Genomic DNA, 25,483 nt, shown 5'->3' with positions numbered 1-25,483 from the left:
AGGGCTAGAAAGGAAGTAGCAGTGAGTGCGACTGTTTGCACATTAATGCACATTAATGCAAAAATGCAAAACGCACTTGGCATGCCTTTGTATGATTAGTATGATAAGTGGGAACAAGTAGGAAGAAGAGGTTCGTTTTTAGATTGTTAAATCATTCTGTAAACAACACAGACTGGAAAAATTTGAATGCATCTGTTTGTACAATCCATTTGAATAGAGGATGGCTTAGGAAATGCCCTGTATGAAATACACACAGAGTACACACAGAGTATGGACTTCATTGAACATGATGAAGTTATCTGTAGGAAACGTAAATATTTAATTCAATGGTATAAAATTGCTAGGATTCAAAAAATGTTATGTCGACTGTGAAGTTCAAAGTGACTTTTTGGTATAGAAGGAGTGGGAGTGACCAGATTAATATGGTGGATGTTAGTCCAGGTAATCTTGTAATGGAATAGGAGCTGAGCACTAAAGTTTTAAGTAAACAATATCCAAGGAAGGGGAAGAGGCTGGTATATGAATCCAGTGATGTAGAATTCCTCTAAGTATAATAGCAGATGACAAGATATTTGAAACGGTTATAAAAAAGAAAACCAGAGTTATAGGAACCCTCTCCTTGACAAATGAGGAAGATAGGGATGAGTATGGTGAGATGCTTGGAAGAATATGAAGTTATTGCAAATGGAAAATTTGAAAGTGTTGATGATCAGAAAGAAAGCTGCACTTTAGATAACTCAGCTGTCATAAATGGGAATGAACTTATTGAGGAGAGCGTTACTGAAGCACCAGAAAATAAAGGTGATGGGCCATTATGGTCACTGGGAATTCAGTGCTTACAAGTATAAAGAAATTACTTATCAATGACTGATAAACAAAAGATAGTAGTAACTGTTTTTCATGGAGTGAGAATGAGATATCAAAAGTAGTATTACATGACTGGTTCAACGTAATGCAAGGTTTTCAGCTACTGCAGTTTGTGGCAGAAACAATGATGTTGGTAGAACAAATGCAGAGTTACTTTTAAGGGAGTACAAGAAATAGTTGATTATTGGACTAAAATTGACGTGAAATGGTTTTATATGAATATATACTTGGATGCAAAGTACAATTTAAAAGGACGGACAGAGGCAAGTATACTAAGTGGCATAAGGAGGTAAATGACAAAAAAACAGTAAACTCTACCTCTGGAAATATATGATAGACATGACTGACTATTTTGTAAGGAGCAGCAAGGCAAAGAAATAAGGCTGGAACTTTTTATATTAACATATGTGAAGATTTTTATATTATATTTTTATATTAACATATGTCCAACCCAGAATTAATGAACTTGCTCCACCTCGGAAAATCCAAATCCCTTAGAGCTACGTGCTCGAGGGATCTGAACCTCTGCACAGAAATAAACAGAACATGTTGGAGGGACAGATTCATAACCCAGAGGCTTCCCATGCTCTGGAATAGAATCCCAGTCCATGTTAGACAGAGCCCCTCACTGACTCTCTCCAAGAAGAATCTTGATGAGTGGATGGGGGATCGTAGGTTTACCCCGGGGATTACTTCAGTGTCACTACTAGACAGAGGCACAGTAAACTAACCTTAGTAAGGGTTAGGTAAACCAAAATCGAAGGGTGGCGAAAGCCAAACTCACTCGGGCTAGGCTTATAAATGCCTTAGGACAGATAGCTTAGTATGAACCTATGAACCTATGGGTTAGAAATGAATCCTTGTGTAATGGTGGAAGAGTTTGCTAAGTACTTCTAGATAATTGTTGTGGGGTAAAGTACCTTGGACTGTACTGACTCAGGCGTAGATGTGAGTGTTTGTGAAAGCCCCTTAATTACAAAAAAAGATTGAAAAAATCACAGGATAAAATTAAATCTGATAGGACCTGATGACTTAAAAGACCTCTTTTCATCATCTGTAAAAGACAGTATTAAGCATATTCTACTACATGCTTTTTTTCCAATTATCTTTGAAAATTGGTGTTGTCCCTTCTTATTGCAAGAGAGCTTATATTGTTCCAATAAATAAAGGTGGAAAAAGTTAGGTATAGAGAATTTTAGACCAATAAGTTTAACTGGCCTTATTGGTAAATGCTTTGAGAGGTCTTTACTAACAATAATGCAGCATTTGGCCAACCAAACTTATCGTGACATTCATCAACATGCCTTTACCTCAGGAAGATATAATATAACCAATCAAATAGTTATTTATTTCAATGTGGTTGAGGCCTTGGATCTGGAACTAGCAATTGACATTATACTTTGTGATGTATCTAAGGCTTTGATTCAGTGCACCACCAGTGAATTATAAAAGCCTTAGAAAGCTGGAGATTTAACACACGTAATTAAATTGATTACAAACTGGTTATATAATAAAACTGCTCAAGTGACCATTCAGGTGTTTAAATCAAAAGATTTTCCTATATCAAAGGAAGTCCCATGGGGTCAGTTCTGGGTCCTTTTCTTTTTATCATATTAATGCCTGCTATCCCAACTATTGATAAATGATGGGCCAGGAAGTTTGTCAACAACGTTATATTTGTAAGGAAAGTTGCTACTGTGAAATATCAACTTTTTTTTCATCGTTGTTTAGATTCCCTTTATGAATGGGCTTAGTTAAATGGTATGCATTTCAATAAGGGAAAGTGCAAAATAACACACATGGTGAAGCAAAATTGTTCCTATCCATACAGCCTAGATAATTCTACGATTAAGAATAGTTTAACCTACGATGATTTAGGTATCATAATTGACAATAAATTAAGGCATGAGCAGCAGGTAAATAAAGTTTTAAGAAATACATACTCATGAATAATAACTACGATGAATAGTTTCCTTTAGGGATAAGATATTTATGATCCCAATTAACAAATCAGTCTCTGTGGAGGTGCTAGACTGCTCTTGAACACTGAACATTGAGCACTGAGCACTGAACACAAATATACACGATGATGACACCAAACGTCTGCTCTACAGTTGTCTAATTCATAGCACTGTCTAAAAGTAAGATAAGTAAAGGCTACAGGTGTAGCCCCTTTGCAATATTAATAAAACTTGTATTTATCAGGCTGTGGATGGTATTTCATTACTGAAACTAAGCGGAAATTCTTTAAGAGTCCAAGAGCAGGATAAGTTATTTCTTACACTTATTTCACTGAACTGCACTTCTGAAATGCTTATAATTGTACTATACTGTTAATCTACTACATTTTGCACTGTTATAAAGCTTTTTTTACTGTTTCGCTGCATTCATGTACTGTTTTATACTGTTTTAACTGTATTTTTCATTGCTAGATACTGTTTCATTACTCTAATTGCATGTTTACTGAATTACTTAACTGTAAACTGTTTTTTCATACTGAGAGTTGTATTTTCTGTTTGTGAGTGCTCTATCCGAGCTTCTCTGTGCATTTTAGATTTTTTGAGGTTTCTGTGTTCTAATGTAGTCTGTTTACAGTTAAAAGCATTCTCTAGAGTCTGCTTGCACCTTGATCTGTTTAAAACTTTCATTTAGTGGCTACAGCTAGGAACTGTAATAGTTTCCCCAGTCACCCTCCCTAGTGTTGTGGTGTTCTTATACTTGGTGGCTTTGCAGTTGCCCGCCCGTACTGTATATTTGATCTGTGACACTCCTCCCAGTTTAGTGTCATTAGTTCAGTCAATCTAATAGAGAACATTTGTGAAGGCCGACCCACTCAGATTCTTAACCTTGAATTAACTTCTGTTCCAGCTTTCTCCATTTCCACTTTACTGAAAAAAAAATTTTACTTAAAAACAAATTCTAAGCTCTCCTGTAACAAATCTTGTCCAGATACAGATTTGCTGTATTTAGGACTGTTTGTAAGCTCCTGAGCCCCCCCCACTTAACTAGGGTTAAACTATTCCTGGCACTATAAAGTCTGCACTTCAGATTTTCCCTTTGCATCTAGCCAGCTTTTTAGTTTTAGCACTCAAATCTGTTTCTTTGAACTCAGCACTTGTTCAGAACTCATTGTAAGCACTAAATAAGCTACAAATTACTACAGCACTCAACTTTCCTCACTTGTCTAGAGGAAAACAGTTTTTAGAACTTAATAAATAAGCACCTATCCAGGCATGTCTAAAGGTCAGCTCCCGGTGTTTTCTCCTGTCTACCTGATGAATCTGGGCATCTTGGGACAATGCAGCAATTGCTTCATGTACACAGACAACCCTCTCCTCCTACCACCCAACACTATGACCTGTGAGAGATGCACTTATATAGTCAAACTGGAAGCAAAGCTCTCTTCACTGAAGACTGGACTAGACAGTCAAGAGGAGAAGTTAAACACTTGCACCGCACCACACTCATCACATAGTCTCTCAAAACCTACACCACCAAAATCACACACAGAAGCATAAAACACACACCTACATTTGCGTAGGCTCTCAGTAAAAATCTGCTCAAACAACCGAGTGCCCCAACACAACCCAAATGACACATAGCCCACATACTCAGTGTGCCACTCAACTACAGCCCATAAGGCATAATGTACCCAACACTCTAGTCATAGGTGACTATAGTCAGGCACACTGATGTTCCACTCACCAGGCTAAACAAGGAGAAAGTTACTGTCAGCTGCCTGTCGGGTGCCAGGATCCGCCACATAATGCATGCACTAAGGTCACTCCACAACAAGTACAAATATGACTCTGTTATTGTCCATGTTGGTATGAATGACCTAAGACGTACCTCCCTGGACTACATGAAAAGAGACATGGAGGAGCTCTCCGATCTTGTAGCCCAGGCAGCTATGACCCTAGCCCTGAGTAGCATCCTGCCATCACCCAGAATGATACCACAGTACAAGGACAAAATGATTGACTTCAACAATTGGCTAAGCTTCTGGTGTCATTCTAAGGGAATCCAGTATCTGTCTGCCTGGGATGATCGACAGACCACGCTGCTTTGCCAGAGATGGCCTGCACCTGTCGCCCTTGGGATTCCAGATACTGGCAAAGGCTCTTGCCACCCCTATAGTGGCTTTTTTAGGCAAGGTTCAAATGATAAATTCACCACCGTAACAGGTACAAGCAAGTAAAATCTGACGGTAATGCTACTCAATGCTACAAGTCTAAACCTCAAAATGCACTCACTCGAAGCACTCCTTAAAATGGAGAACATTGACATCTGTGCAGTGACAGAGACCTGGTTCAAAGCTCCAAAGAGCACCCGTGCATTACCAGGCTATAATTCATACCACACCTTTCGGCCATCAAACCCGGACCGAAACACTAAAGGTGGAGGAGTGTCCATATTCATTAAGGATATCCACACCTACAAGCTAGTTGCTCAGCAATAATGCATCTGAGATTATCCAAGTTCAACTAACTCTGGGCCGAACCGCAATCCAGATTGCAGCTTGCTACAGACCCCCACCATGCCCCAGGATTCCCACTCCTCTTTTCTTGATACACTGGAAAATATTAAGATACAACCGAACACCCTATTAATGGGTGATTTCAACTACCCCACCATTAACTGGGAAAACTACTCATGTACCAAATCTTTTGCTCAACGTTTTCTGGAATTCATCAATTCCAACGCCTTGGATCAACTTATCCACACCCCCACCAGGGGCAGCAATATCCTAGACAAAGTCATCACCAACATGGGCGACCGGTGTTCCACACCAGAGGTCAGCTCCTCATTGGTCAGATCCGACCACAAGTTAATCACCCTAGAAATCCACATCCCACTCCCACCTCCATTAGGAAAACAATCATAAAAGATTTCTCCAAAGTCAACTTCATGCTTCTTAAGACAGAAGTGGCAAACTTCACGACACCCATGCAGATGGACAATAGAGGTACGACTGCTGAATCTTACTCAAATGCTCTTTATAAGCACTTACACAAGTGCATGGATCGTGCTATCCCTAACAGAACCAAGATGCTATCCTCAAAAAAAGGAAGCCAATCTGGTGGTCTTTTGCCATAAACAAACTCTACAAGAGAAGAAAGAAACTGTTGCAAAAAAGAGTAAAATCCCATGATTGGAGGAATTCCCTGGTCATCCTCAGTAAGAAGCTGAGATCCCTCATAAAATCCTCCAAAGCTAGTTATGAAAACAAAATCGCCACTGATTCTAAAGACAACCACAAAGCATTCTATAGCTATGTCAAGAATCTCAATGGCAACACTCAGATCTGCTCTGAGTTACAGCACAATGACACTAAATATACAGAACTAACTGATATTGCCAACATCCTGGCAGATAGGTTCAGTGCTAACTTTAACCCCCCCTCTCACCCCCTAAAGGGCCCATCTTTCTACCTGAAGAATGCAAAGTTCCTGTAATCATGACTGCACAGGTAAAAACCTCACTCTCCGAAGCCAAGAACACAGCATCCATGGGACCTGACAACATCCCAGACTGCCTTCTACATGAACTACAGAATGAACTGGCACCCCACCGAAGTACCATGTTCAGTCATAGCCTCACCTCAGGCTTTGTGCCCATTGAATGGCGCACCATGACAGTTATCCCACTCCAGAAAGGGGGGGCCACAACAGACCCAGGGAACTACCGCCCCATTAGCCTGACGAGCCTGGTCTGCAAGGCCATGAAACGTATCATCATGGAACTCATAAACAAAGACATTGGAGATCTCCAGACTCTTGACCCCACACAGTTTGGGTTTGTAAAAGGCAGATCATGTCTCCTAAACCTGATAGACTTCTTTGAAGCAGTCACCAAAGCCATAGATGAGGGTAAGGTGGTTCACACAGCCTATCAAGATCTCACCAAGGCATTCGACATCATCCCCCACTCTGGAATTATAGATAAACTCACTAAACTAGGTATAAATCCCTATGTCACAAGATGGGTTGCCAACTGGCTTACTGACAGAACCCACACTGTGAAAGTAGCAGGCTCCAAATCAGACTTCAGACCAGTGAAAAGTGGAGTACCACAGGGTTCAGTCCTGGGTCATCTCCTGTTTGGTATCTACTTCTCTGAAGTACAGGCTAACACAGGTCTTTGGCTAACTAAATTTGCAGATGACTGCAAACTAGGAGCCATAATCGAAACTCCTAATGATGTGGACATCCTACAAAAGGGCCTCACTGAGACAGATGCCTGGTGTCAAAGGCATGGTCTCAAGCTCAATGCCAAAAAGTGCATTGTCATCCCCTTTGGTAAAAACTCTGTACCCATGAACTACCACATAGGCGGTAGTCTACTTAACACTGAAAGTGTGATAAGAGACCTTGGGCCATAGGTGGACAGTAGGCTCTCCTTTGATAATCACATTGCCACAGTGGTCAGGAAATCCTTCTACTTGGCACACCTCATCACAAAAGGTTTCTCATCCAGAAAAAAAGAGTTAATTGTTCCCCTCTACTCATCACTCATTAGACCCATTATAGAGTACAATGCCCCTTTTGGTATGTACCTCACAAAACATCTACAACAACTGGAAAGGCCGCAGAAATACCTCACAAAGAGTATTACTGGCCTCAAACAGATGCCCTACACAGACCGACTCAAAAAACTCCAGCTTTACTCTGTCGCATATCACCTACGCAGAGGTGATCTCTGCCTAACATACAAAGCTATGTCAAACCCAGAGTTGTAGGACATGCTCCACTTAAAGAATTCCCAATCCCTCCGAGCTACATGCTCTAGGGACCTAAACCTTTGTCACCACAATAAACAGAACTTGCGGGAGGGATAGGTTCCTGTCCCAGAGACTTCCCATACTCTGGAACAGACTACCTATCTATGTCAAACAGAGCTCCTCATTAGCACTCTTCAAGAAAAATCTTAATGATTGGATGGGTAATAGGAAATTCACCTCGGGGGTCACTTATGTGGTTCTGCTTGACAGAGGCACAGGAAAATAATTTTCTTGGGTGGCAAAAGCCAGGGTACCTTTTTGGCTAGGCTTGTATAGGCCCTAGGGCCAATAGCCTAGTACCTACCTCTGAACCTATGAACCTAAAACATCTATAATGTTATAACAGGTCAGTACTGGTATATGACAGTATAAAATGTTGATGACAGTATGGTACATTCTGGAGTCATGTCAGTCACTGTATATAACATCAGGGTTTGAATAATTTGTTTCTTGACTACAGTGCTGCATACTATGGTATACCTTTTCTCATACACAGCTTAATTTTTTATAATGCAATATTTATTCAGCATAGTCAATTCCTATGCTCTGAAATAAGTTGAATACTAAAAAAAAATAACCTGTTTGGGTTGGTAAAAAGATTTTACCAAACTCACTGCTAATAGTTCCATAGGTTCATCAATGGTTACGAGGCTATCATCATAACAGCCATTTTAAGCCTAGCCAAGTTTACCACAAATTTACCAAAATATTGCTGACAAATGTAAATATCCCAAGGAATTTTATGGTTATGATATAGACTTGTTCACTTTAAGCATTCACAGACTGCCCCTTCACATTAAGAACATAGGTACCAAACAGGGGCAAATTTGTGATTGCCCATTCATTGGTCCAATTTATGTTTAAATAGGGTTAGGGATAGTCTTTTCTTCATATAGATAGGAAGTTTGTTCTAGAGAATGGGTAATATTTGAGACACATATATGTCCCTCCAACATGTCCTGGTTATGTCGCAGATGAGGTTTAGGTCCTTATATAGGGTATTTCTTATGCTAATTGTTTTCCAGATATATAAAAGATCCATCAGTGTGGGACCAGTAAATGCATTGTAGGCATAATTCAATGCAGAGCAGTCTGTAGGAGACTGTGTATAGGGACAGGGCTTTCAGATGGTATGCGCAGGACTTGTTGTTTACTCCCCATATTCTTTTTTTGAATAACCCCTGTAGTCTCTCAAGCTGTTGCAAGTGCCTGATCAAATACATGCCAAAGATGTATTGTATTCGATGACTGGCCTGATGAGAGCTGAGTTCAGTGGAAAAATTACCTCCTTGGACCTGGATGCCATGCCCTTACTTATGAGTTGTGCAACATAGAATGATTTCCTCACCACAGTGGACACATGGTGGTCAGTTGTCAGGTAGCTGTCAACACACATTCCCAGATTCCTGACTACTGGGTCTATTTTTATTGTTGTCTGATCAATGTGGTAGTTTCCAAGGGTGGCATTTTTCTAAAGGGTACCATTGTACATTTTTTGCACTGAGCTTTAGACCATAGCTTTAGCACCAGTTGCTTGTCTGTGTGAAACCCTCCTGAAAGGTATATGTGCCTTTTGGGGATTCAGTGATTATGCCTAGTTTGCAATCATCTGCAAACTTGCTCAGACAGCTGCCTGTGACATTTGCCTTGACTTGAGAGACTTTAGCAAGGTCAAATTTAGCAGCGCACAGTGTTTTGCCTTCATCCATAGCTTTAGTGACCTTCTCAAAGAAGTTCACCAAGTTAAGTATGACCCTGCACCAGTTGTTTGTCTGTCTAATTCCCTCTTGAAAGGTATCTGTGCATTTTGGAGATTCAGTGACTATGCCTAGTTTTTAATCATCTGCACACTCAAGTCAGCCAGCAGCCCTTGACATTTGCCTTCACTTTAGAGAAGTATATGCCAAAAAGAAGAGTCCCCACCAATGACTCTGTGGGACTCTGCTAGTGACTGCCATCTTTGTGGAGGCAAATTCTGCTATCCTAACTTCTTGTGCCCTGACAATGAGCCAGCTGGCTATCCATCAGGTGACATTTGGCTTTATACCTAATTTTGTAAATGTATCTAGAATGCCAGAGTAAGGTATTGTGCCAAATGCCTTAGCCAGATTGAGGTAGGCAGTGTGCACTGTTTTGCCCTAGCCAATAAATTTAGTGACCTTCTTGAAAAAGAACACCAGGTAAAATAGGCCTGACTTGCCTTTGACAAGACTGAACTGGGTAGGGTCCAGTGTCTGTATGCTTCTTATGTCATTGTTTATCAGATCTATTATAATTCTTTCCATAGCCTTACATAGGAGACTAGTCAGACTTATGGGTCCCCAGTTCCCTTGGTCTGTGGAAGATCCCCCCATGTACTGATGGATAACTGCTGCAGTCCTCCATTCGTTAGGCATGAAGCCTATCTGAAAGCTACAATTAAACAGAAATTCTAGCAGGATTTACAGGTCATGATTCACACTATTCAGGTGACATCTTGTGAAATTATCAGGGCCCACTGAAGCAGTGTTCTTAGCCTTAGAGAGCACATTGAGGACCTGCTCCTCAATGATAGTGGTGGAGAAATGGTGAGTGTATTTCCTGGGTGGTGACTGGGGGGGGGGGGGTGATATGGGAGTAAAGCTGGAGCTAAATTTATTGGCCAGCAAATCTGATATATCCCCTAGCTCAGTATAGGTTGCTGCAGATAGCAATGGTTCGGCACATTGTTGGGTGTTGCCTTTAAGGTTGTGGACATAAATGAAGAAAGACTTTGATTGTCCTTAGCTGTGTTGTCAATTTTATTTCAGATTTGGCTTTTAGGACTTGATTAATCCTCTGAATTGCTTGCTCAGATTGATGAGGGAGTTTATTACCTTGTTGGGCAATGCCCTTCCTGTCTTTGGACATGATTATCTTTCTTTTGTATACAACCTATTTATACTGGAGTATAACAGGGTGGTTTGTTTTTGGAGGTTGTCTTATTTTGGGTAGATGGAGTTGTCTATGTGCAGCTATTTACATGTTTGTACAGGGTTTCTGTAAAATATTCCGCATAGGCAGCTGAGTTTTCTGAGTTTGGGCGGGGGGGGACTTTGAGTTTTGCTAGACTGTCACTTAGTAGGAATTAGTCTTGAAATAGTTTTTAAATGTTCTAAGATTAGCTGGGATCCTGGAATTAATATTTATTTCAAAGCAGACATCTTTATGGTCTGACCTAATGAGGACTTTACTCTAGGGGGAATGCATTGTTCCTCAATGTTTGGGAGGACCAATTCAAGGATAATTGAGCCTTGTTATTGGCATGCAGGTTAGCTGTTCAAGGGTGTTTGTGCTTATAAAATGCAGGAGTCTCTGGGCCTGCATGTTTGAGGTCATGTAGATTCCCAGTTAATGTTGAGGTAGTTAAGGTCGCTCTTGAGTATTGTGTAGGGTTGAATGGTAGTATCTGTAGTGCTTTCAAGTATGTGGTATGATCTTCCTTGGTCATGGAGGGGAGACTTATAACTTGCAAGGATATGGTATGAGACATGGAGAAGCTCAAGTGTGTCATACTGCTTGACCAGCCTTGAGGTGTGCTCATGTTTAATGTAAATTGAGACTCATCCACTTTAGACCTTACTTGTGCAGTCCTCTTCTTTTTCTGCTGCTCCCATTAGGGGTCACCACAGTGGATCATCTGTTTCCATTTCTTCCTGTCCTCTGCATCTTGCTCTGTCATGCCAACTATCTTCATGTCCTCTCTCACCACATCCATAAACTATATCTTAGGCCTTCCTCTTTTCCTGTTACCTGGCAGCTTCATCCTTGGCATCTTTTTCCCAATATACTCTGCATCCCTCCTCAGCACACATCCAAACCAAAGTAATCTTGCCTCTCTGGCTTTGTCTCCAAACCTTCCAACCTGGGCTGACCCTCTAATATACTTATTCCTAATCCTGTCCACCCTTGTCACACTCAGTGCAAATCTTAATATCTTTAACTCTGTCATGTCCAGCTCAGACTCCTGCCTTCTTGTCAATGCCACTGTCTCCAACCCATATAACATAGCTGGTCTCACTACCCTCTTGTAGACCTTCCCTTTCACTTTTACTGGTACTCGTCTACCACAAATCACTCCTGACACTTTTCTCCACCCACTCCATTCTGCCTGTACTCTCTTCTTCACCTCTCTTCCACACTCACCATTACTCTGAACTGTTGATCCCAAGTATTTAAACTCATCCACCTTCACCACCTCTACTCCTTGCATCCTCACCATTCCTCTATCCTCCCTCTCATTCACACACATGTATTTTGTGTTAGTCCTGATGACCTTCATTCCTCTTCTCTCTAGAGCATATCTCCACCTCTCCAGGGTCTCCTCCACCTGTTCCCTACTCTCACTACAGATCACAATGTCATATGCAAACATCATAGTTCACGGGGACTCCTGTCTGATTTCGTCTGTCAACCTGTCCATCACCATTGCAAATAAGAAAGGGCTCAGAGCTGATCCTTGATGTAATCCCACTGCCACCTTAAACGCATCCATCACTCCCACTGCAGATCTCACCTCTGTCACACTACCCTTGTACATATCCTGTGCCACTCTTACATACTTCTCTGACACTCCCGACTTCCTCATACAATACCACAATTCCTCTCTAGGCACCCTGCCATATGCTTTCTCTAAGTCCACAAAGACACAATACACCTCCTTCTGACCTTCTCTGTATTTCTCCATCAACACTCTCAGAGCAAACATCGCATCTGTAGTGCTCTTTCCTGGCATGAAACCATATGGCTGATCACTAATCATCACCTCCCTTCTTAACCTAGCTTCCACTACTCTTTCCCATAACTTCATGCTGTGACTGATCAATGTAATCCCTCTGTAGTTACCACAGCTCTGCACATCACCCTTATTCTTAAAGATCGGTAGCAAAACACTTTTTCTCCATTCCTCAGGCATCCTCTCACTTTCCAAGATTTCATTAAACAATCTAGTTAAAACCTCCACTGCCATTTCACCTAAACACCTCCATGCTTCCACAGGTATGTCACCTGGACCAACAGCCTTTCCATTCTTCATCCTCTTCATAGCTATCCTTACTTCCTCCTTGCTAATCCACTGCACTTCATGATTCACTATCTGCACATCATCCAACCTTCCTCTCCCACTCATTCTCTTCATTCAGCCCCTCAAAGTACTCTTTCCATCTGCTCAACACACTCTCCTCACTTGTGAGTATGTTTCCCTCATTATCCTTTATCACCCTTACCTGCTGGACATCTTTACTAGCTCAGTCCCTCTGTCTAGCCAATTGGTACAGGTCCTTATCTCCCTCCTTAGTGTCCAACCTTACATACAACTCTTCATACACCTTATCCTTCGCCACCTCTATCTTTGCCATGTGCCTCATCTCCTTATATTTCTGTCTACTTTCTTCATCTCTCTGACAATCCCAATTCTTCTTCGCCAACCTCTTTCTCTGTATACTCTCCTGTACTTCCTCATTCCACCACCAGGTCTCCTAGTCCTCCTTCCTCTTTCCAGATGTCACACCAAGCACCTTTCTAGCCGTCTCCCTTACTAGCTCTGCTGTAGTTACCCAGCTATTTGGTAACTCTTCACTGCCACCCAGTGCCTGTCTTAACTCTTCCCTGAACTCCACTTTGCAGTTATCCTTTTTCAATTTCCACCATTTAATCCTTGGTGCTGCCCTTACTCTCCTCCTCTTCTTCTTGATCATCAGTGTCATCCTACAAACCACCATCCTATGCTGCTTAACTACACTTTCCCCTGCCACCACTTTACAGTCTCCAGTCTCCTTCAGACTGTCCCTTCTACATAAGATATAATCTACCTGTGTGCATCTCCCTCCACTCTTGTATGTCACCCTATGCTCCTCCCTCTTGTTAAAATATGTATTCACCACAGTCATGTCCATCCTTTTCACAAAATCCACTACCATCTGACCTTCTGCATTCCTTTGCTTAACACCATACCTACCCATCAATTCCTCATCCCCTCTGTTCCCTTCACCAACATGCCCATTGAAATCTGCTCCAATCACCACTGTCTCACTCTTGGGTACAGTCATCACCACTTCATCCAACTTACTCCAAAATTTTTCTTTCTCATCCATCGCACACCCATCTTGTGGAGCATATGCACTAACAACATTCATCATTAAACCATCAATTTCCAGCTTCATAAACATCACTCTATCTGACTCTCTTTTCACCTCCAAAACACTCTTAGCATACTGTTCCTTCAGGATAACTCCTACGCCATTTTTCCTCTCATCCACACCATGATAAAACAATTTGAACCCGCCTCCGATACACCTAGCCTTGCTCCCCTTCCATCTGGTCTCTTGCACACACAATATACCAACCTTCCTTCTGTCCATCATATCAAGCTAGCTCTCTCCCTATACCAGTCATACTGCCAACATTCAAAGTTCCGAACCTCACTACCAAAGTCCTAGCCTTTACCTGCCTTCGGGCATACCGTCCCCCTCTTCCCCTCCTTCGGCCAACAGTAACCCAATTTCCACCAGCACCCTGTTGGCCAACAGTACTGGTAGAGGTCGTTGTTAACCTGGGCCTTGACTGATCCGGTATGTATATCTGTACAGTTTTCTGCATGTATGATTTGGCAAAATTTTATGCCGGATGTCCTTCCTGATACAACCCTCCCCATTTATCCAGGCTTGGGACCGGCACAAAGAAATGAACTGGCTTGTGCATCCCCAGTGGCTAGCTGGTCTAAAGGTGTGGAAGGCATTATGACCTTGCACTGCTAGAGTACTCTCTGTGGCTTTAAACCAAGTCTCAGTTACTGCACAGATGTCTATATTCTCTAAGATGAGGAGAGCTTGTAGGGAGTGAAGTTTCTTGTTTAGACTCCTGGCATAGAGCAGTAGCACCTTCAGATTACTCTAAATTGGTTTAGCTATGTCAGTATATTTATCAGACTGGAACTGCCTACAAAAAGGATCTAGAGTGGTGGACAAAGTTTTAGTCAATATTTAAAAAGAACTACTGGGGAGAGGTGCAGGCCATCCCTGGCAAAGCATCTTGGTCTGTTTACAATTTCTTCCTAGGCAGACAAATATTGCCCACACTTGGACTAACACCAAAAACTAAGACTTCCATTGGCACTTCAGCATCATCCTTGGAGAAGATAGACAGCTGCTCAGTGCTTGGTTCATAACAGCCTAGGATGTGGAGTTCAAGAGTTTTGTTATGTCTCGCTTCATATAGTCAAGGGAAGTATGCCTCTGGTCATTTACACCCACATGGACTATGACAGAGACTATTGAAGAACATCTATGACTTGAGAACATCTATGATCTGGCAGATCTTGACCCCTGACAGGCAGCTAACTGTGACTCTCTCCTTGCTCGGCCTGGTGAGTGAGACATCTGTGTGTCTCATGATAGAGTCTCCTATGACTAAGACTAAATGACTGACTAAAACCTTGTCCATAACAAAAAAGAAGCAACCTTAAGATGAAATTACTCAGTGCTAGGAGCCTAAACAAGAGACACCATACCCTATAAGATCTCCTCACTCTGGTGAATGTAGACATCTGTGCTGTTATCAAGACTTGGTTTAAGGCAGCAGAAAGCACTCTGGAAGTGCAAGGTTACAGTGCATTTAACACATTTAGACCAACAACAACACAGACAGGGGATAAAGGTTTAGGTGTCTCGATTTATGTTAGCAACAGATACAACTCCAAGTTAGTTAAACATGATGCTGCCTAGAGTTTGTCCACATACAGGCCTCCATAGACAAGGTTCTTTACTATATCCTGGCCATCTACAGATCACTATCTATGAACAACAAAGCTCACAGCTTGTACCTGGACCTGTTGGCGGCACTCAGCATCCAACCAAACACCCTATTCATGGGAGACTTTAACTACCCCTCTATAGACTGGGAAAAGTACACTGACTCTAATTCACAGCCACAATGTTTCCTGGACTTTCTCAGCATAAACACCCTGAACCGGACAGTACTCCGACCAGGGGCTCAAACATATCAGACCCAGTACTCACAAGAGCACTGCACCCCACTCCCCATGTCACATCCTCATTATTGAGGTCAGATCACAAAATTGTCTTCCTCTAAATAAAAATCAACCTGAAAAACCCAACCAAAGCAGGAACAATTAGAATCTATTCTAAAGCTAACTACATCCTGTTAAACAACAGTTCGTCAAAATTCAAGGCAACTACAAACCCTGAGAACACAGCTGTCTGTGCAGAATTGTTCATAGAAGTCCTGTACAAGCATGTAAATGGCTACATTGAGGCTGCTATACCTACCAGAAGCAACCTAAATCTAACATCAAAAATAAAACCCACTGGTGGAATCCTAACTTTAGCAAAGTATATAACAAAAGGAAAAAAGTCATGGTGAAAATCAGAAAGACCAACTTTCACAGAGATGGGAGCCCTCTGATTCAATTTAACAAGAAACTAAGAAGTCTAATAAGGTCCAAAAAGGCCAATTATGAGGTCAGGATAGCCTCTTAGGCTAAGAAAAATCACAAATCATTCTTCAGCTATGTCAGAAACCTTAAAGGAAGCATACAGCAGTGTGCAAAACTGGTGGTAAATGGCACAACCTTCACTGACCAGGGTGGCATAGCAAATCTTCTAGTTGTTAAACTTTGCTCTAACTTCACCTCCCACTCCCCTCATTACCCTGAAAGCCCTGCTAGCATATCCCCCCAATTATCAAAATAGAGCACTTCCTAATGGTTGTCACTAAGGCCAAAAACACTGCTTCAAAGGGCCCCAAGAGTATCCTGGCTGCCTCCTAAATAGCTTCAGACATGACCTAGCAGGACTACTAGAAACACTGTTCAACTACAGCCTCAGAACAGTTTATGTACCATGTGAATGGAGGACCTAACAGTACAAGGGTGGACCATCAACTGACTCCACAACTACAGACCAATCAGTACCACAAGTCTGATATTCAAAGCCATGGAACAAATTGTCATGGAAATGATCAACAAGGACATTAGCAACCTACAGATACTGGACCCATCCCAGTTTAGCTTTGTCAAAGGAAGGTCTTGCCTACTCAACCTGATAGATTTCTTTGAAAGGGTCGCAAAGGCTATGAATGAGGGAAAAATGTGCACAACATCTACCTCGACCTGGCCAAGGTGTTCGATACAATATCCCACTCTTGTATTGTTGACAAACTGTCAGAACTAGGCATAAATGCCTACATAACTTGCTGGATTGCTGACTGTCTCACCAATAAAACACAATACATACATACAGACATACAGACATACATACAAATGTTTCAAGCATGGGCATTAATGCCCTTCTAGCTTGCCAATATGCCAAAACACTTGTTCTCATAATAAATGTCCAGGCTGTTCTTAAAAATATTTAAACTAGTACTTGCTTTAATGTAATTTAGTAGTCTGTTCTAAGCATCAGCTACTCTGTCAGAGAACCAATTACACTTCTCATTCCTATAGTATCTTCTACATAGGTTTTCTGATGATTCTCTAGTACTTTTTGATAACCCCAAACATTCCCAGAGGTAGTTGTCCCTAAATGCCCTATATACCTGAATAAGATCTCCTCTTAAATATCTGTAAGGGACACTCTACAAGTTCAGATATTTTAGTCTTTCATAATAACTTAGATTTTCACATCCATGGTATATTTCTGCTGTACTCTTTCCAGTTTATTCATGCTTGTTTTCCTATAGGGTTTCCATATTGTTATTCCATACTCAAGTTTGGGTCTAATGTAACTAACAAACAATGACTTCATTATGTTTGATTTTCTAGACTTTATAAATCTTTTTATACAACGTACAGTTCTATAACTATTATTAGCCAATTGGTTGATATGATTAGAAAAACTCGTAGCTGAATCTACCCAGGTCCTTAAATGAGTCTACAGTTTCAATCACTGTGTGCTGTATTAAATGTTCACCTTTCAGTTTATGCCTCCCAAATCTCATATGCTTAGTTTTTGATGTATTTATCAACATATTATCCTCCTGTGCCCAAATGGTCAATTTAGTCAAATTATTTTGCAGACATGCCTTATCTGTAACACTTGTAATCAGTTTACCCAATTTTCAGGTTGTCAGCATACAGACTGTAGAACACCTCAGATGAAAAAGTAAGGTCTGATAGATACAATCTAAACAAGTAAGGGCCTAGGACAGAGCCCTGTGGGACACCTTGACTGTAACCAAGGATTTCACCTGTCCAGTTGGTGTGTGATACTTGCCATGTCCTATTTGTAAACCATGTAGCTATCCATCTTATCGACAGTACATCAATACCTAGTTGTACTAATTTATTGATCAGTGTTTTGTGTATGACCCTGTCAAATGCTGAAGAAAATCTATATAAATCACATCACAGCACAATTTTCATTCATAGCTGTTATTATATTGTTATAGAACATCATGTTACAGGTGGTAATAGATCTATTTTCAACATATGCGTGCTGATATATGGTTTCAAGTCCCAACCTATCCAGTTCTGACAATAACTTATCCAGTATTACCTTTTCCATTATTTTTCCACAACATTAAAGTAGACTTAAGGGTATATATGATTCTGGGTTTGTCCTACTCCCCTTTACCTTAAAGACAGATTTAATAAGTGCATGTCTCCAATCTTGAGGAATTTCCCCATATTTATATGACCTAGTGAATAATAGATATAATGGTAGTTTAAGTTATTGCTGAAGTATTCTCAGGTCATTGTTACTTATTCCGTCTTCTCCCTACACTTTGTTTGGATCCAGTCTGCACAGTTCTTTTTCAATATAATCTAATTTGATTCCAGTACCTGGGGTTACCTGGATGTCACTAGGACAAATAACCACCCATTTTGTGGAGCCAAACTGTTCTGCATAAGATTTTGTAAATATATCTATAATCTGTTGTGTCTGAGAATAAATTTTAGAATCTGCACACAGTTTTTCAATTTGGGTATCTTTACTCCTTCCGCATCTTATGTATCTATAAAAAGGTTTCATATTATGCTCAATATCTTTATTTAAATTTTCTTCAAATTTTTCTTGATCTTGTCTAACACTGTGCTTAATCTGTTTGTCCAGCTTGTTTATTTCAGTTTTCAAAGTTGTAGTTCGACCTGTCTTCCATTTCTTATATTTTTGTCTCTCACATTAAATCAGGTATCTTGTTCTTATGGAAATATACCCACCTGATGCTGCATGCCTAGATCCTGATGTTAAACATTTTTTTTTACTTTTTGCACTCAATTTCTCTTTCAAAACTTTCCACATTCCATCTGCAGTTTTTCCACTGAACACCTCACTCCAGTTAGTTTTATATAGTATTTGTTTTGCTTCTCTATAAACCTTCTGTGCATTGGCTTAGATTTCAGTTTGGCAGAATTATCTAGCAACAAATTAACCTTAATAACCCCATGATCACTGCACATCAATGGTGGTAAAACTTGACTTGAAGTTACAGTAATTTCTTTGGGAAAACAAACAATATCTAGTATAGTCCGTCTCCTGGTAGTTTTTTTTACAATCTGAAGCATTTGTTGTTCCTGAATATACTCTGTGAATAATTTCTTTACTAATATTGTTGAATCAATATTATTCCAGTCTGTTTCTGGTAAATTTAAGTCCCCAGCTAATATTATTGCTCCCTCCTGTGTTTCATGTAAGAAATGTATGAATTCCCCTAGGTCATCTGCACTTGACTTTGGCGGTCTATACACTCCAACAATTGTTATATGTTCCAGGGTTGTCTTTATTGTCACAGTTACACAGTCTACAGTATTGGTGTTATCACTGAACATGTAATAATCACAGGTCTCATAGGTATCTTTAATCCCTGTCATAACACCTCCACCTGATTTTTTGTTATAATGTCTGTTACAGTAAAAACATTTATACCCTGTCAGAATTGTTTTCCAGTCATTGTTCTTTAACCATGTTTCACAAACAATAACAACATCAATCTTGTGGGAACGTAGCAAATTTTCTAATTAAAAAACTTTATTATTAATGCTCCTAGCATTAACAACCATCAGAGATGCATCAAATAATGCTATCTGTGAACTGCTACATTTTTGACCTGGCAAAAATCCTGGCTAGTGTTTGTCAAATATTGCAAAATATCTGCTGCAAAAATTCTCTTCCCTGATCTAGACAAATGCATTTTTTAAAACAGGACATTTTTACATGTAGGTGGTTATCCACAAAATCTTTTCATTCACAGTGACCTGACAATCCTTTCTATAGGTGATTTGTGAAAAATATGTCCGAACACCACAACAAGCTATACTATCTAGGAGGGCTGTCAGTTCCCAGCTAACAGTCAGAGAATCTTTGTTGATGACATCATTTGTACCAACATGAATAAAAACAGATCCATACTTCCTTACATTAAGGCATTCCAAGGCTTGTTTCACATCTTCTATTTTTGTTCCTGGCAAGCATAACACTACTCGATGTTCATTATCATCTCTGCAAATATAATTATCAGTTCCTCTAATAACTGAATCTCCAATTACAAGAATATCTTTGCTGACCATCTCTGAAGAATCTTCAGATTCTAATACAGTCATTTATGCTCTATCAATTGTTACGAAGGATAGATCTTCATCACTATTAGTCTTATTAATTCCACTGTTTTCACTATGTATTAAATTCTCATCCAGCTGACATTGTAAATCCACAGCTTGAGCCATGTAGTCAACATCAGTCTTTCACTCTTTTTTTTCTTACAGTAATGTTCTTCAATCCTTCCACGTTCAGGTTTGATTTCTTCCTTTTCACCTGCCCCTTGCCTTTTTTTCTACCTTTTCCATTGGAAAGGTGACGCCTTTTTCTGTAGATTGAGGGTTTTCTGATAGACAGATATTTTCATTCCCTGTCACCAGTGGGTCTATATCATATTATCAAAGTGCACAAATTGCAAATGTTCATAATATTGAACGTACTGGACCTCAAAGTGCTTTTTCTGAGATTGCGGTACAGTGAAGAATGGGATATTTGCCCTTTCCTCACTGTAGTGTGATCTCGGAGTTGTATTATATATTTAGCTGGGGAGATGGCGCAGCCCCTACAATTGGAAGCCCGAGGTCCGGTACGTTTGATATTATGAGCATTCGCAATTTGTGCGAATCGCTTATATGATATACACCCATCACCAGTGTGTTACATAACAAAGCAGAATCCTTTTTACTACGTATTCTCTTTCCTTTACAGTCATTAGTCAGTTTCTTTTTCTTCCTTGTTATTTGTTGAGAACTTCTTCCTTTCTTTCTTTTTTGTTTCCTTCTAAACAAACTGGATCCTCAGATTGCTGAGTACTTGCATCCGCAATTCCATAGTTCTCAGGGGCATCATCATGTTTCATAGGGGTTGAATGTTCTTTGCAGAAAATAGATGCATCATTTCCTAAATCTGTTCTATTTGTTCTATGCCTAACATTATTTAGTTCATCAGTCCAGTCATTAATATATGATACAACAGTTCTCCAAGCCATGCCAATTGCACATGTGCAATCATCATCAAGTCGAGATTTGCTTCTAACAATGGTAACTATCATCCAACTTTTAACACGAGGAACAAAGATCACCAGTGCTATCAGCTGTTACCTTTAAATACGCATAGCATTTATTACACTGTACAAGATACTTGTGCATTAGCAAATCGTTAATTGCATACTCATTTAAGGAATCCATATTCAGCTTTAAATGAATAAAATATTGCAAAGGAAAAAAGTTACACAAAGTCAGTAGCAAAGAATTCAAAGGAACTTAAATCAGCTTCTATGACAAAAATTATACCAGCAATATCCAACTAAATAATAAAATACAATAAAGTTGTTCTGACCATACAAGTTCTACCAGCCAGACAGAAGTTTTAATTTCTTCGCGTGCAGTAGCTTCTGCTCACTATAGCTCACAGTCGCACCTCCTTTCAACAGTAAAAATAAATAAAACTTCTCTTACCAGTCAACTCCACAACAAATCACAAATCAAGACAGGATTGTTTAGATATGCTCAGAATTTTTCTCTCTGCAGTCTGTGTAAATTTATAGCTGTCTAGGCTCCTTGGGGTGGCTAGAGCTTGCCTGTCTAAAACATATCCATTTCTCACAACCAGCAGTGAAACTAAAGGTAAAACAACAAAATATGAATCAAAGTAAAGCTTGTTAATAAGCAGTCTCTTCCTACCTACAAACAATTAAAATAGTGATAACAAATGCAATATAAATTCAAATAAAACTGCTCTTATCAGTCAACTCCACAACAAATCACAAACCAAGACAGGATTGTTTACATATGCTCAGTATACTATATAATAACTCAAGACTGGTGAGACCACTTCCAACAGCAGAAAAATCAGCAGCAGAATACTTCAGGACTCTGTGTTTGGCCCGCTCCTGTTTGGCATCTTCTTCTCACAAGTTGAGGCTAATGTTGAAGGCCTCTGGTTTACCAAGTTGCAAGATGGCTGAAGTTTGGTAGCTGTCTTAGATCCCCATGACAAAAAGAGGATCTGACACAAACAAATGATTGGCACCAGTGCCATGGATTAAAATTCAACATGAAGAAATACATTATAGTCCTCTTTGGAAAGTCATTCACCTAAGCTAATAACTCCATTGATAAAACACCTCTAAGAGTTGATCCAGTAGCTAGGGATTTGGGAACATATGTTGATAATAATTTGGCCTTCAACTAACAGGTAGACAACAAGAAAATCATTCTATGTCACCCAACTCATAAGCAAGGGTATGGAATCCAGGTCCTAGGAAGTTATAGTACCATTCTACTCAACCCTTATCTGACCCATCATCGAATACAATGCCTCTCCCCTTTGACATGTAACTAACCAGGCACATGCAACATTTGGAACATCCTCAAAGGTTTCTCACTGGGAGAATTCAGGGTATGAATACCCTGTCTTATATAAATCACCTTAGGGCCTTATCTCTGTACTCAGTCTTCAAAAGGTTACTGAGAAATTATCTTTGCCTGGCATTTAAGACATCCTCAGGCCCAGCTCTGATGGACCTCTTGCACAGCTGCAAAACAAACAGCACACTAGATTCAAGGTCCTGAACTTTGCTCACAACATAAATAAAACAAACTGGAGAAAGAGATATGTGTCTTAAAGGGTCATCATTCACGTGAAGCAGACTTCATCCCTAACCCTTTTCAAGAGAAACCTTGATCACTGGACAGGAAATTGTAAATTCACCATACTCCTATCCCCATGGCTCTCATAGACAGAGGCCAACAGTAAGCTAACCAATCCCAAACTAACATACCTCCTCACACATAACCCTTAGCTACCTCCTTACTAGCATACCCCCACCACACAGGCATCCAATGTACTCAAGAGCAAAACTGGGTTGGGTTGCACAAATAGGTTTATAAAGACCCTGGTATTCGATAGTCTAGTATAAACCTTTGAACCTGTGAGCCTATATTGTATTGTCAGAAATTTGCTCTATAGGCTTAGATGTTGTGACATTTTGTGATGACACTGTGTGTGTCTTGGTGTATGTTGTCTTAGTAGGGCACTATAGAAGTTGCTGAGGATACTTGTTATGTGTGTGATGCCTGGGAGGCCTTTGAGGTTTTGAAAGTTTACATTTAAGAGCTTCAGCATATGTGAGTCTCTGTGCCTGGTCCATACTACATGTAGTGTGTGTGTGTGTGTGTGTGTGTGTGTGTGTGTGTGTGTGTGTGTGTGTGTGTGTGTGTGTGTGTGTGTGTGTGTCAGTGACAACCTGTTTGGTGTTGTTTGTATTGGTAAGACTCTTGCCTATAGTAACATTGTATAATTACATTTCTCACATACTGTGTCAGTCTGGTTTAGAATTAGGTGGTGATCAGTATGCATAAGGCAATTGCTACATTGTCTCAGGATGCCCAAAGCTACCAAGCTGGCTGCAGAGATGGCAGAAAAGTGCAAATCCATGGTTATAGATTCTTAATTTGTGATTTTATTTTTCTAGTAGATGGTAGAAGAGTGGCTAATTGACTACTATCACATTTCAGGAGTGGAACTGCAGAAGTGCAAGTACATTAACTTTTTTGAGTGCCTACCCTAAATGTTTCTGAGGAAGAACCTGCAGAGAGCTGCACAGATCTTTGTCACTTCATTGTAAGCCAGCTGTTCAAAAGTGAGTCAGCTGTAAGCCAATTAACTTCTTTTTCAGTAACAGCTCTTTTTTCTGCAGGCATAAGCAACCTACACGGCTCTTGTGCGAGGTTGCCTCTTGCAGCTAAAACATAACATAATTAACTCTAAGATCACATTACCCTAAAGAAAGTGGCAGAAACAAATGCAGTGATCTGATATGACAAATGTGCATTTTGGCCAAACACTAGTAACTGAGCACTTGCCTGTCAAGCAGCTTATAGGAGATCCAGTCGGTAAAACCCTAAACATGATTTACAAGGACATCTAGGATAGTGAATGCACTATTACATCTCAGCGTGGTGATTAAAGCATTCTGCATCAAGAGGATCTACACAGTTGCAATGTATACCCACAATCATACATTTCTTACCTATTACTGGACATTTTTATAATGTGGTACTTTCATTCTTCTCAACCTCCTAGCACACAAAATCTGGACAAACCTGAAAATAATAAGGGGACAAAGGTCCAAAATCAGGGACAAGTTATTGCTCTTAAAAGTTTAGAAAGTTGCTAAAATAACAGGTTTTGCTTGAGTATGCATTTTCTGAAGGGCATGAAGTTTGGAACTCTTGTCTGTCAGGAAAACCACAAATGTTATGAGGAAAAGACCAAAAATATAAGACAAAATCTGGCAATCTGAAAAAATCTGGACAGTTTAGAGGTATGGTTTTACATTCTGAAAATAAAACATTTGGAAATGGCTTTCAAGAATATTGTTTCTGTGTATGAACTACAGTTTTTGAAAAAGAAAACAATAACACATGAAATGTTTTTATGCATATAAAATAAACTACTGAGATTTAGTTGAGCTGCTGATGAATGTTCCACTTAAAAAGTGAATTCAAATGATAGAGAATAACCGTATTAGTATAAACGCATAACTACCAGTTACTGGCATCACATTTTGCAAAGTAAATAAGAGTAGTACATACACATGAATGTAAGTGAAACTTACCAGAGCAGTAGTAATGTTCTTTGGAAAAGTGTGTGCGAGTATTGTGAAGGACGAGGTCATGCTGGATGCACAGCCAATGGCACCGAAGGACTGAATTACAAAGCACAGGCTTATAAAAGGGACTCCATCTGGTGCATTTACAAGGAACCTAGAAAACAAATGTTAGATCGTCTGTAGCAATGTATCAGATAACCATTTCTGCTTTGTACTTCTTAACAAAATAAGTTACAAGGAATCATTTCAATCTGCATCAGAGTGAAATAAAGTTTACTTCCTTCAAAAAGAATATTAGAATATTTCAGAGTATAATGTATGCTGAATATCTTCATATTTTTATAACCTTCTCTTAATCTTCTGCCGGTCTTTCTTGTCACTCTTTGACCCCTTTAAAATAACTTACTTCACTATGTAATGTGCATCATGCTGTAAGCTTACTTGTGGATTTAATAGTTTTAAAACTTCATTCAGTCAGGCTTCCTGTACTACTGCATAGGGTTCCCCCTGACTTGTTTTACCTGAATGTCAGTGTCACTGTGGGTTCTTAACATGTCAGTATATGTATCGTGGAATATGTAGATACTGTAGAACCCTTCATCATATCACTCACACTGTATTCTTCTCCATTTTTCATGCAGATCCACACCTGTGACATAAATTTAGTGGTGCAGGCAGCCTACTGTCTCTGGCATGGAATACTTGCCC

At 40.0% G+C, this 25,483-nt stretch overlaps 1 protein-coding gene across 1 annotated transcript in view; it reads right to left on the bottom strand.

The window, feature by feature from the left end:
- Positions 1 to 25,483, bottom strand: part of LOC122797733 (MFS-type transporter SLC18B1-like) — a 235,195-nt gene that overhangs the window by 52,385 nt on the left and 157,327 nt on the right. Inside the window, exon 3 of the mRNA XM_044066259.1 lies at positions 24,782 to 24,929. Within this exon, the coding sequence (XP_043922194.1) occupies positions 24,782 to 24,929 (148 nt within the window). The remainder of the gene's footprint in view (positions 1 to 24,781; positions 24,930 to 25,483) is intronic.

The sequence above is a fragment of the Protopterus annectens genome, chromosome 3.part1, assembly GCF_019279795.1.
Source record: "Protopterus annectens isolate FY-2018-M chromosome 3.part1, PAN1.0, whole genome shotgun sequence".
Classification (NCBI taxonomy): Eukaryota; Metazoa; Chordata; order Ceratodontiformes; family Protopteridae; genus Protopterus; species Protopterus annectens.
This window is presented reverse-complemented; position numbering and strand designations above follow the sequence as displayed.